Here is a 13895-nt window from a genome sequence, read left to right on the forward strand (position 1 = left end):
TGGTTTAAGAGAGAGCATGGAGGAAAAGTAGAATTGTACACAAATAATGTGAAAAGGAACACACAGCTCTTCTCCTTTCTTCATGTAGAGAAAACACATGACAGTAACAAATTAAAACCAACCTCTTTTTAGCCAAAGTGTAACTAACCTATAGAATCGAGGACTACATGTATAAGAACCAATTTGAGGTTAATAGTCAAAAAAAGTGTTTGTATATTGACAATGGGAGGAAAAAATTCATTAATATTGTAAGATAAGAGAATCACTGGCTTTGCTTCCTTCAGGTAGCAACTAAGTGTGTATCTATGGAAGAAATAGAAGAATTCTTCTGAAGCCCTTATAGAATTACTTTCTTATTATCTATGGTGGTTTACATATCGTAAAAGAACTTTATCTAAGATTACTTATGAAGTTAGGATTTTTTGTGACATGTATTCCATCTTGTCACAAAAAATCCTAACTTCATAAATAATCTTAGATAATGTAAATTTCTGTCTTGTATTTTAAAGTGTCTAGTATCTTAATAAATATATGAAGAAGCTCTCTTGCAGGAAGATAGGATAGAATGGGAACAGAAGTTTTGCCTGTTCCAGATGCCCGACAGTATTAGATAGTATCCTTTAAATAGTTCATTACTTATGACTTATCCTGGTGAGATTTTTTTCAATAAAGTTTTCATTGAGGTAAAGCAGATTTATTTCTAAAGATTTCCCCTCCTGGCAAAACTTGATGGTTTCTTACTGAGACCTCATTCTAGTTTTCTGTTCACAACACTGACTGCGATTAACTTCCTTTTCTATGACTATCCTTCCATGCAGAATTCCTTACAATTAAGAGCTCAGTCTTATCATTCAGTTCTCCAGTTTAGCCTGATAGCTAACACAAAGAGCCTGGTATGCCTTTTGGGCTTGCTGAGGTTACATGCATTCTAGCACATTAATGGTAGGAGACATCCCAGGTCACTGGAGCATGCTTATCTTCTCTGTTCCATTGTTAGAATGGTCTGTGGCATGGATTTGGCCCAAGCTGAGCAATACACTTGGAATTAACTCCACAGTTACTGGATACAGTTCAGGAATTAGCACTAGTCAGGAAACATTCCTAGTAGAGAGATGGATGTGGCCACCCTGAATTGGAGAATCAAATTTTTAAAAGTATGGATGTGGGTCATTCCATATTTGTTGGCCTTAAGACCAGCCATCATCTAGTCCAACCGTCTACTTACCGCCAACATTTCCCCTCTAAAACATGTCCTTTAAAAACCATCTGTTCTATCTTCCAATACTTGAAAGGTGATTACAGCAAGAGTAGGGCTGATCTCTTCTCACTGGTGACAGGTGACAGCACAAGGGGAAATGGCCTCAAGTTGTGCCAGGGTAAGTTCAGGTTGGATATCAGGAAAAACTTCTTTACAGAAAGAGTTGTTAAGCACTGGAATAGGCTCCCCAGGGAGGTGGTTGAGTCACCATGACTGAATGTGTTCAAAAACTGTTTGGATGTAGTGTTCAGGGACATGATTTAGTGGAGGGTTGTTAGGGTAGTATGGTTATGTTGTCGTTGGACTTGATGATCTTTGAGGGTCTTTTCCAACCTGAGGAATTCCATAATTTTATTTAAATGTTTCTTGAATACCTCTAGGAATAGTGGTTCAACCACCTCTGTTGGCTGCTCATTCCAGAGCTTGAGCGCTCTTTTGGGAAAAAAAGTATTTCCTAATATCCAACCTGAACCTTCCCAGGCACAGCTTAAGGCCATTCCCTCTCATCACTAGTTAAATGGGAGAAGAAGCCAACCCCCACCTCACTGCAGCTTCCTTTCAGGGAGTTGTAGGGGTGATAGGATCTCCCCTGAGCCTCCTCTTCTCCAGACTAAGCAATCCCATTTCCCTCAGCCACTCATAAGAATTGTGCTCCAGACCCCACACCAGCCTTGTTGCCTTTCTCTGGACATGCTCTAGGGCCTCAAGCCTCAACAGAGCTGAGTATGAAGGGATGATGCTGGACCACACTAATTCTGACACAAGCCAGGATGCCATTGACCTTCTTGGCTATCTGAACACACTGCTAGCTCATGTTTAGCTGAGTATTTACCAGCACCCCAAGTCTGTTTCTTTCACACAGCCTTCCAGACACTCTGCCCCAATTTTATAGTGCTGCATGGGGTTGTTGTGGCCAAAGCACAGGACCTGGCACTTGGTCTTGTTGAATTTCATCCCATTAGCCTGAGCCCAGTGATCCAGGTTGTCCAGATCCCTCTGTGCAGAGTCTTGCTACTCCTAGGCAGGTCAGCGCTTCCTTCCAACTTGGTGTCTTCTGCAAACTTACTGAGGGTACGCTCAATCCCCTCATCCAGATCATCAGTGAAGATATTAGACAGGACAGGCCTCAGTGTTGACTCCTGGAGAATACCATTTGTGATCAGAGTTATATACATGTCAGGATTGTAGCAACCAAATTCTAAGGTGCTGATAAACAGCTGTCTCCTGGTGCAGACATGAGAGCAATTCTGTTAGAATTATTAGTGTTTAGATGAGCTTCTGATTGAGTAGCAGAAGGTGCTCTAAAGATTTTCTATAGGAAATAATTAAAAATCAAAAATTTTGCCAAAAATAAACCTTATTTCATATCATCACATAAGCAGGTAGAAAGGCTTACCATTATTTATTTTCCAAACTTTGACCCCAAAGACTTGAGTTCGCTAGCTGTGTTTTTATTAGTAAAATAGGAACATACTCCTAACATTCTTCTTATATCTTTGGAAGGATCCTTCTACAATTTTTTAGTCTTTTGCAGAAGTTATTAGTTAGAACTAACTAATCTAGAAGTTAAGTAGTTAACTAGTAAACTAGAAGTCAATTAGTTAGTACTAGTTATTGTTTCACAAATTTGCTAAAACTACATTTAGTTAACTCTCCAAGGAAGGTGCTCTCTTGTTTTGTTATTTTTGCCTACTGTGAACTGAAGTGTACATGTTTTGCATTCATTAATATGAATAGTATATATAGAGAGATAAAAAATATAATAGATATGGAGAAAAGTGAAAGTCATCTAAAACAGCTAGGAAAAAGTAATAGAAAAAAAGTGCTTCAGTACTGTAATTTGAATAATTATACTCAGGCTTTTGTCAATATCTTCAGGAATGCATAACTTCTGTGAAGATTATTAAAAGCAAATATGTCCCTCTACGTTTTGATTTTTATGCTGTAAATACTAGCATGGGAAACTGTTAATGAACAGCTGTTTCTAATATTAAATAAATTTAATAATATTTTCTGTGAAATATCCTTCTCAGTCCCTAACCTGGAAAGGGGAAACACTTACTCTCTAGAACTTTAACACTTGAGTACTAGTGTGTGTGGTTTTTTGTTGGTTTTTTTTTTTAGGATTTCTGGCTTAAGAGTAGTGGGAGAATCGTTTTCTCCAGCATTGCACTTAAGGTTGGAAGATAGTTACGGATCTCGAGAAAATGATGAGAAGTTGCTCAAGAGAATTGTGGATTATGTAAGTGTCCCTCTAACAGATAAAATATATCATTGCTTTTCAATGTAAATAGTGAATGAAATGCAAATGTGTAGAGTGATTTGTGGGTAATTTGTTGAGTAACCTGTTGGAATGCTTGCAGGAATGCTGCAAGAAATCTGCTTCTTCACTGAGGGCTACTAAAAACCATCTTTTACCAATTTCTCACTGTACATCTAGTTTTGTAATATTTGATAAAAATTTATATTTCTTCTTTGTAATTTAGAATATAGTGTTATCCTTTTGTGTACTTCAAAACTCAAGTTTAGAACAATTGTTTAGGAAACTTCTATGATGTTCAAAGGAATCCAGGCTATTGTCTGAACAGAGTTCAGTTGATGTATTTTAACTATTACATACTAAGCTTTCAGTAGTTTTGCATATTTGATGCAATTCACATGTTTTTTTGTATGAAGAGAGTCCCATGTTCTGAATATAGTATTTTTTTTTCTATCTGGATTGGCTTACTTTCTCTACTGAAAAATAGATGGAAAGTGATGGGGATATTTTAGATTTCAGATGGCAGATACACAAGACTAAACCACAGACAAAAACTAGGTTATCCTTGAAAATACTTTTAAATTTGTTTGAATGGCCTAATGAACATAGCATTTTTGTCTAATTATTTGGTGAGGAAAGTTGAAGAAGCTACATCTAACTTCCCCAATTTTATGTGGCTATCTTTTATTAAAATTAAATACTCTTCTTGCACAACCATCAAAACTTCCATTTAGGGAAGAGTTATCCTGACACAGAAGTCTTGAAGTTAATTATATGCATTCGATGATCTAAATGATATACCTTTAGAAATTGCCAAACTGTATTTTCATCTGAATAATCAACCTTTTGTTTTGTTTTGGTTTCTCTCTGTACTTTCATCCATAGTGTGTAAATCGTGGTATTGCATTAACTCAGGCCCGCTACCTGGAGAAAGAAGAAAAATGTCTTCCTTCACCCAGGTAAGTAGAAAGTCAATGTATTATTTCATTTTATGGGTTATGACTCTCTATGTGTTTTCATGCAGCAGAATTTTGAGGAAGGATTCCAATGCACTGAAATAACAACTGTATATGAACTACCTGAATCCTAGCAATCAGCATGGCACGGTCTTTACTTGTTTACCAGGCATGTTTCATTGAGCCGTGCATGTGCAGACAATAGAACAATTTCTGTCCAGCTTCTATACATGGAGAACAGGGTGAAAATATTCTGACCATTTCCACATTAAGTCACGTGTCTTGTGTCGGGTTGAATTTGAATTACTATCTAGAGCTAGTAATTTTGATGTGCTAATATTAGTACAGGAAAAGCCTAAAACTGAAGACAAGGATTATATGTATGTATGTTGTGGTTTTCTTTTTCTAGTATTCGAGTAGTGGTAACAGTGGAACAAACAGAACAAGAACTGGACAAAGCTGCGTCACTTATTAAGGAAGCTGCAGAGTCTGTACTGAATTAACCCACAGTTTTGGATTCCTTTTTCCTCAAATTATAAAAATAAATGTTTTACACTGTATAGTGAATTCCACTTCAGATATTAAAGCTTATCCACCATAGACATTAAAGCCTAACTAATGGGATTGTTTCAAGATAGTAAAAATAGAGTGATGTATAGAATACTGAATTTTGAAAATGGTGAATGACGCAATATACTTAAAATTCAAAATCTACATTTTAGTACCATTCCTAAAAATGGAATATCACTGTTGCATGCAGGTCTTTTTCACAGGTTTCATCTTAAAAATCCTTAAATTTATTTCTTCAACCCCCTAAATGTTACCACATATGTGGAGAGAGAGAGAGATAGAGACAGAGAGAGAGAGAACTGAGATATGTATGCATATATATATATAAAATTCATTTTTTTCCCAATAAACATCTAAAATGTGTATCTCAGTAGGAAGTTCACTTGCTTTCAGAATGAATATCGGCTGTTCCTAATACTACCTTAAGAGAGAAATAACACATTAAGAGATAATTTTGTGCTGTATTGAGTCATTCATAGTAGGAACTTCAATTCTTACTTGTTTATATCTTTTTAACCATTTCTGAAAGCAGCTTCTCAGAATGTCTAGTCAGATCAAAATGTCAATTAATGTTTAACACTGTTTGCATACTGCATTTCATATGCAAATATGCATATTTGATTTTATGGGTGAGATTTTTCTTATTAACTTAAACACCTAAACTGAAACCTCTAAATTGTGAGAGTGTTGCAGTATCATTTTAGTATTGTTCAGTCAGGGGTCTTTTGCACTTGTTTTAAAGAGGAGGCAAAAACAACTTGAAGAACTAAAGTTTTGAAATGGCAAATGAATATAAGCTTTTTCAAACAGCTTTGAAGCACTAAAATGTGTGTATACTTAACTTAATGTTATAGCTCTGAACAGCTGCTATGCATTAGAGTAATTAATTAGTAATTAATTAGTAATATTTGGAGTTTTATGCTCTTGTAATTTTCAGTAGTCACAGATGGATAGAAACATCACACCAATCTGAAGAAATTGGTAAGGATGGATGACAGTAAGCCATAGCTTTTAATAAAATAAAAATGTATTTCAGTGTATTTTTAACAATACCAGTTCAAAAAACGTTGTGTTCTACCTGATCTGTATTCTGAGTTGTTTTATACTTATTTTTCTTTTTGGTTGCTGCTACAAGAACTACAGTACTATTTTTGAGAAAGATCATTGTTTAAATAAATATTTTATTCAAATTTGTACATATTATGTACTTAGACTGTAGCATGATTCAGCCACATTTTGTAGAATATTCTGCATCAGATGAGCGTAGTCTGTGTTGTCTCCTTCAGTTCTTAATGACTCCATCTTTGCTGTGGTTTTCAAAACTTCTGAACGTCTTTTTAGATAAAAGCTGCTGAAATTACTCTTGGGCACTTTTGTTACTGGTACTGCCAGTACTAGAAATACTCAAATAGTTTTTTGTGTACAGCAGACACTTCGTCTGAATGTGCAAAAGTATTCATATTACATTTACATTTACACTTTTCTGTCTTCACTTTGACTAAAATCCTGTGACAAGCCAACTACTTTAAAAGTGAGGATGGAAGCTGATTCCTGTTTTATGGACTAGAACTGACATGCCTTTTCAAGAGCAATCAGCCTTCTCAGAGTCTTAAGACATTTTGAAAGATGGAAATAAAAACTAACTAGTATGCATTGAGCATTTTTGGCTTGATAATACAAAACTGAATTTTCAAATAAAATCAAGCTCTTTGGCTGAGGACAAATGAAGGGGTTGGATTCCATTGCATCATAATTGTTTTAGAGTTCAAGGTAAACCTATGAAGGTAGACAGTAACTGATCAGCATTAATATAGAAGGGTGTAGAATCCATACTGACTTCTTCCATTTTATATCCTCCTGAAATAGAGGGTTTTTGTTGTTGTTGCACTCATGAGGACTAGCAACAAGCTTTAAGTGTGTGACAGATTTTTTTTGTTTTCTGTTGTTTTTTTGTTTTGTATTCAAGTAAAGTGATGAAACCTGAATTGGCAGGAAGCTGAGCAGGACTTCTGTCAACTTCAAGAGTTTTCTGATGACACTAAAGTTCAAATATGTCGAACTTATCATTAATTGTGTTGAACTGTTATCATTAATTCATTTAGCAAACACAAGCATTAAAACATTGATAAATCTGCTTTTATCAGTTTTTTGCTTTAGTAATTGTTTAGGAAATCTGCACTTGGATGACACTGAAGTGAACTTCTTTCTGTTTTTAGCAATTCAATTATTGTTACTAATGTGTTTTCTGCTTAGAGGTTTTAATTTCTCTTTGAGGAATTCTCAAAGAGAAATTAAAACGCTTAAGCAACGTACTTGGTGGGGAGAGATATCCCTTGTTCCTACCCCTTGTAGTTCTTTATTATGAGAGTGGTAAGGTGCTGGAACAGGCTGCCCAGAGAGGTTGTGGATGCCCCATCACTGGAGGTGTTCAGGGCCAGGTTGGATGGGGCCCTGAGCAACCTGGTCTAGTATTAAATGGGGAGGTTGGTGGCCCTGCATGTGACAGGGGGGTTGGAGATGCATGATCCTTGAGGACCCTTCCAACCTGGGCCATTCTGCGATTCTGTGACTGTCAGTTTGAGCATGTCTGGTCCTCTTCATTTTCTCTCTTCTGATAAATGTCTGTTTTATGTGGAAAGCAGGTGAAAAACAGTGACTAGGGGAAAATGTTGGTTCAGGTTGGGGAGATAGCAGATGATAAACTTTTGACATTAGAAAATCAGACTTGGAAGTCTGTTAAGGTACATAAATTCTCAGTGCTCTTTGCTGATAAATGTATGGACAAGCCTGTGTTAGTTGTTTTGGCTTTGCCTAGATGACATGGGACTCTTTCACTAATTTCACTAATTTCTACAGGTGCTGGAGTGAGATTGGGGTCTTAGTACACAACAGGAAAGATAATTAGAATACTGTGAGGTGAATCAAAAGCATAAGGGCTCATATCCTGAACTGTGGCAATGAGGCATGGACTCATGTGAATGATCCAAATCGCTTATTACAGGTTCCCACATAACCTCTATACATTCACAAGATTCCTTTTGAGCTTTTCCATCTGCGATTACAACTTTCCCATCTGCCTTTACATGTCAACAAAGCACTGCACAAGCATTCCTTAGTCATGCATACAAGTGCTTATCCAGCCAGAGCCATGGGCTGTTCCTTTGGCTGTTCTCTTCTTCTAGAGCTGTCCTTGATTCTCAGCATTGCTTTCTTATGCTGTCTGTCTTGCTTCACAGCTGCTGCTCTAAATAGTCTTTCTTGTATTCTCACCATTCCCCCTTTTTTATTTATTAGCAAACTATTGCCACACTATAAATTAATAGCACTAATTATATTAATAACATACTAATCATAACTCAATCAAGGCCTTGATTGATAGCATACTAAACATAAGGAAAGAGTCACACAGAAGGTCATGATTTTTTTAGCTGATATGTGCACACTCACACAGGCAATCTTAGACAATTCCATGAGTGGGAAATGGAAGCTCCCTAAGCTAATGTGCTATTACTTATTAACTCCTGAGAGACAGCAAACCACTGGAAAGGAGAGAGAAGGAACATGCCAGCCTTGGATGTGATAGGCAGTGCCAGCAGAGCATCTTCTGCTTCAAAGTGCACTTTTCCTCTCACCCACAACAGACTCTCTCCTGCTTTTATTCTTCTCAGGGTCTGCATAGTTTTTTCCATTTGTACTGCACATCCCTGTGACCAGTGTGTGATGCAGAGCCCAAGCAGAACAGAACACCTGCTCAAAGAACAAACTACTAGCTCTCTACAAACAAACATGTGCAGAAAATATTCACAGTCACAGCTGCTTATTCCCATGATTTCTTGCTGACCAAAGTGAGAATGTTGCCATCCGTGCTCATCAACATATTGCTAACTGTATCCACGTTGCCCAAGTTGTCATTAACTTGAACAAGCTTTGTTAATCATAACTCTTACACAGGATATAATGCAGGAATACAGATAAAAGGCACACAAAAAATGACACATTAGTCCTAACTTAATTAGTTTCTGAATCCAAGGGCCCAGATATTGAAACCACACATGGAATCACCCCCATGAATTTCCTATGCGTAATTTCTGCACACCTTCCTGCAGTTGCTGAATACTCTCATGGAGGGAGGTGGAAAGATCTGTTAAGTTCATGCAGCACAGTTCTTCAGTGTCTTCACAGCCATGTCTTTGTGTGAGAAGCAGGAATTCAATAGCAGCTCTGCAATGTGCTGTGACAAATTGAGTCGACATCCTGTAACAGGCCTGAAAGTGCTTGCAAGGTTGCACTAGTCTGTTTGCTAAGCCAACATCCTCGCTTATTTAAACTAACTAATGCTTTAGCAACTGCTACCCCTGGAGTGAAGAGTGATGCAAACATAATTGATTCCCAGTTCCAAAATTTAATCTTCTCTTTACAATCAAAAGCATGAATATTTCTTCAGATTCTACCATGATTTTGGTGTTTTGTAAGGATCGTAGTCAGATTCATCATTAGTAAGGTCAACCTGCCCAAGGAGCAGGGGCCTCCTTTAATATATGATGGAATGGTTGACCATGTGCAATTTGCACATATTAAAAATACTCCTCAAGGTAACTGAAGGTGTAAATTACTAGATATTGAAATATTTTAAGATGTGTAATTACACAAGGGTGATGCATTTCTGTGCACCAGCATTGTAGCACTGACTGACCATGAAAGAGATTGATTGTTATAATAATTGAAAAATACACATCGATCCCTTTTTACTGATCTCAAAAGTTCTAGCTCCTATGGGGCTAGTGACATTGGGAGCAAGTGGGGAACCCACCGATCCAGTTCCCTCCCCAGACCTTCTTTTCCTGCACAACTGAGGAAGCACTAGTGGCGTGAGCCAGTTGTTCCCATTTCCCTTGATCAAGGGGAAGTTATACCAGGCACACAGTAATGGGGAGTCAGGGGATAAATGATATTGATAAGCAGAGAGTGTTCTATCCAGTGTTGCTGCCAAGCATAACCCACACATTAGTCTTAGCTGTGAAGGTACCCATACAGCAGTCACGATTGTGCAGCAGATGAAGGTGATGCCAACAAATGGAGTTGCACTGCCCTTCCTGGAATCCATCACAATCCTGCACCTATAGAAATAAAAATATAACCTCTCCCCCACGTTATCAGTGGGAACTGATTCTTTCACATTTCACATTGACCTGATTCCAGATTCTTTACTACTTTACAGTAGCTTTTCCATGAATATTCATTCTTTCCTTGTTTACTGAAACAAAATGATGGGCTATCAGTGGTCCTCCATCATCACACCATTGATTTAAAAAGTCCAATACATATATAGCTTTAGCAAGACTTTCTGCTGGAAGTGCCTTCTCCGTTCCCTCTTTTTGCTTAAGTAGCATAGCCTTAAGGGTGCTGTGGGTACACTCAACTATGGCTTGTCCTGTAGGTAGGTGAGTGTGATGTCACCCAGTGAGATGTTTAATTCCCCACGATTGTAGAAACTGTAATACTTTCTGAGATACATCTCCCAGACCATTTTCTGTCTTAATAGTTTTTGGTACCCCAAGAATTGCAAAGGCCAGAAGAAAACGTTTGCAGATGTTGCAGGCCTTTTCCCCAGTATCTGCTGCCACTGCTATGGCTCTGGAAAAGGTATCCACGGAGACGTGGACATATTTAAGTCTTCTGAATTCAGGGATGTGTGTGACCTCTGTCTGCCATAATTCCAGAGCTGTTAGACCTTGGAGATTAACCCCATGCAATGGAGGAGTTGTCATCTGTTGGCAATCAGGGCATACTGTAATTATCTGTCATGCCTGAGCCAAGCTAAGGCCATAAGACTTTTGCAGCGCCTTAGCATCTGGTGAAAAAAAGGCAGGTGACAGTCAAGCCTGTTCAAATGAACCTAGGAAGAACAGGAATACCAGCTAACTGATCCGCTTATTTATTTCCTTCTGTTAAAGGTCCTGGCAAAATGGTATGTGATTGGATGTGTGTTATAAAATATGGTTCCCGTGGTGAGACACAAAGACAATACAGCAGCATGAACAGTTGTTAGTTAGAAATGTCTCTTAGATATGATCGTTCTATTCTTGTCAGTCAGCCTTAACATACGCTGAATCAGTGACGATGTTAATTAGACTGGACCATTTTTGAAATACTCTTACAACTGCAGGTAATTCTACAATTTATGGAGAGCCTTTTATTGTCTAAATACGATTACCGACTGACCTGTTCTCCCTGACCCATCTTTGAATACAGTCAAGGTGCCTAAGGATACCAAGGAACATTTTGGCTCTCCTGAAAATCTGGATTCAGTACCATTAAGTGGAAGGGTAGAGCAGGGTCATATCGCTGAGCTTGTCACTGCGACATAGTTGAGGCAACCTGCAAAGCTTGCTGCACTACAGGTGTCAGTGATCTTTTGGAATTTAAAGCTAGATTCCCCTTTAATAACAGGAAATAATGGGAAAAGGGTTTTATTAGATATTCCCAGCAAAGGCTTGATCCAATTTATAGTCCCTAACAGCCTTTGCATATCATTTAGAGTTCGAATGTCCAAATCCAGTTTAAGGCATTGGAGCGATAGTCTGAATTTGTAATTCACCATCCCAAATACTTCCATGGTGAACTCTTCTGGACCGTTTCTGGAGCTACCTCTAAATCACAGCTTCTTATGCTGTCAATGACTACAGCCATGGCATATCACATTTCTTCTGTCGACTTGGTTGCCACAAGAATGTCATCCATGTAATGATAAAAAACAGCATTAAACAGTTTTTGCCCCTCAGGGGTTAAGGCTCTGGTAACAAACCATTGAGAGATCACGGCGCTGTTTTTCATGTCATGAGGTAATACCATCCAATGATAGCACTTGGTTGGTGCTGACACATTTACAGAAATGACATAAAAAGCAAGCTGAAGAGCATCACTGGGATCCAGGGGGATGTTGAAAAAGCAGTCTTTTAAGTCAGTAGTGAGCCAGGCGCCATGATCAATCACAGCCTCATCAGAGCCTGTGTCCAAAATCCCTGAAATATCAAATCTTTGTGGGAGGTTGCCTGATTCCAGCGTAAAGGTTAAGGTAGTTTGAGCATCTGAGACCTTTTGGGTCCATAATATCTGAGGGCCCCCTGTAGAACCAAACCCTGTAGCCCCCCTGTCCACATGTGAAGTAAATCAGTTGAGCAATACAAGCATGTACTGGTACTTCACATGGGAGCATGGGTGCCCAGACCATAACTTTAATCTCTCCAGTATAATCAGTATCTGTAAAGCCAGATAAAACAAAAAGATCTTGCACTGGGGCTGACGAATGCCCTAAAAGCAAAACGCTGTCCATTTCCCAAAGGACCAGTTACCCCAGTAGGCACTGCTCGCACTACCTTGGAATCAGGGTTACTGGTTTGGAGGTGGCCGGGTCCACTCCCGTGCTGCTACGGGTCCTGGCGTATAAATGGGGGATGTTGGAATCAGTTGGGATGTTGGAATCAGTTGTGATGTTGATGTCTGCGTTGGGGCTCCTTGTGTCATCACGCACCTCCACCGTGCGCTCTGACGCCCGTTTCCCTGCACGGATTGCCCATCCTTTACAGTACGTTGAACAGACTCCCAGTACCGGGGGCCTCTTTATTAGGAAATTTCTGGGCTTAAGTGACCTGAAGCAGACTCGTGAATTCAATTTCATGACTGCGTCGCGGCGAGCACTGGGGGGGGAGCGGTGGGCAGCCATGGGGCAGGGACAATCCAGAGCGGACCGCGGCCGCGGGGCTGCCGGCGCCTACCAGCAGCAGCGGCGGCGGCGCCGCTCTCCGGGGGCCGCCATTTTCCTTCTCCCCGGCCGGAGGAGGGGTTGAAGTCGCGAATGGGATCCGACCGGAGCTGCTTCCCGCACCGAGAGGCGGCGGCGGGGTGGCGAGGAGTGCGAGGGGAATGGTCGGAAGAATTTGCCCTTCCTCGTCGAATTTTTGTGAGCGTTTCCGATATTTTGCGCCAAACAGGTAAAAGTTTAGCAGCTGTTTTGTCAGCAGGAGAGGGATCGGGTTCTTTCTCCAGGTTCCTGGGCCCGCGATCCAGAGGATTGTCTGAGCCATCCCGCCGATTGTTTAAGGTCGCGCCTGAAGGTGGAGGCGCCGCAGATTGTACCGATGCTGCCGAAACAGTATGTTTCTCTAAAGTCTCAGAAACAGTTCTCCACGGCCCTGAAAGCCTTTGCACTACAGTATCCGAGCAAGTAGCTGCGTCCCGGAGTCTTAAGCCAATTCTGTCCCAAACTGCTCCATCAAAAGAAAACGTAGCTTTCTGAAACTCAGGGACATTTTTGCTTACCCATTTAAGAAAAGCAGCTAATGCTGAGGTAGATACAGTTCGATTCTGAAATTTTAAAGTTCTCCATAATACTTCGGGATTCACTCTTTGCTCCTTCATTACTGAGCTCCCCATAGTTCCCCAAGTCCACTCCAGTATTAAAAAGGGGTGACTCAGAGTACCATCCCACTTCACACGATGCTTCTGCAGAACACCCTCCATCAGCTGGTAAACTGCTTTACGTTCCTTGGACATTTCCCCATCCATAGTTCCCCACTGCTAGCTGCTGCTTCCTCAGAGATGACATTGCCATACGGTCAGTAGTGCTTCCTTTCAGCAGACTGAAGTTGAGTGGGGCTTGCCAGCAGTCAGCCAAATAAGACCATTCAAGTCCCTGATATGGGGTGCCATTTGTGGCAATCAGGCATGGACTCAGATGTGAACGATCCAAATTGTTTATTACAGGTTCTTACATAACTTCTATACATTTACAAGATTCCTTTTTGAGCTTTCCCATCTGCCCTTACAACTTTCCTATCTGCCTTTGCATGTG

The 13895-nt window shown here is 39.8% G+C and overlaps 2 protein-coding genes across 4 annotated transcripts in view; one reads left to right on the forward strand and one right to left on the reverse strand.

Moving 5' to 3' along the window:
- The window catches only part of SPTLC1 (serine palmitoyltransferase long chain base subunit 1), a 33449-nt gene extending 24816 nt beyond the window's left edge, over nt 1–8633 (forward strand). For both annotated transcript variants that reach the window (XM_090130612.1, XM_031610495.2), the window contains exons 13-15: nt 3383–3500; nt 4404–4477; nt 4884–8633. In XM_090130612.1, coding sequence (XP_089986738.1) covers nt 3383–3500; nt 4404–4477; nt 4884–4977 — 286 coding nt within the window. In that variant the 3' untranslated portion in view covers nt 4978–8633. The remainder of the gene's footprint in view (nt 1–3382; nt 3501–4403; nt 4478–4883) is intronic.
- A 13-nt stretch (nt 8634–8646) lies between these two features.
- LOC116240172 (uncharacterized) lies at nt 8647–12780 on the reverse strand. Of its 2 annotated transcripts, XM_031610506.2 has the most exons (3): nt 12421–12780; nt 10071–10161; nt 8647–9275 (listed from the first exon to the last, which is right to left on the reverse strand). In XM_031610506.2, exons 1-3 carry the CDS (start codon nt 12765–12767, stop codon nt 9195–9197), a joined length of 519 nt encoding a protein of 172 aa, XP_031466366.2. In that variant the 5' UTR covers nt 12768–12780; the 3' UTR covers nt 8647–9194. The 2 variants fall into 2 exon arrangements, 1 of the variants encoding a protein (XP_031466366.2); XR_016461431.1 differs by lacking the exons at nt 8647–9275; nt 10071–10161 and adding an exon at nt 11979–12066.
- Nucleotides 12781–13895: the final 1115 nt, after the last annotated feature.

This window comes from Phasianus colchicus, chromosome Z (assembly GCF_987193195.1).
Source record: "Phasianus colchicus chromosome Z, bPhaCol1.hap1.1, whole genome shotgun sequence".
NCBI classification, from domain to species: domain Eukaryota; kingdom Metazoa; phylum Chordata; class Aves; order Galliformes; family Phasianidae; genus Phasianus; species Phasianus colchicus.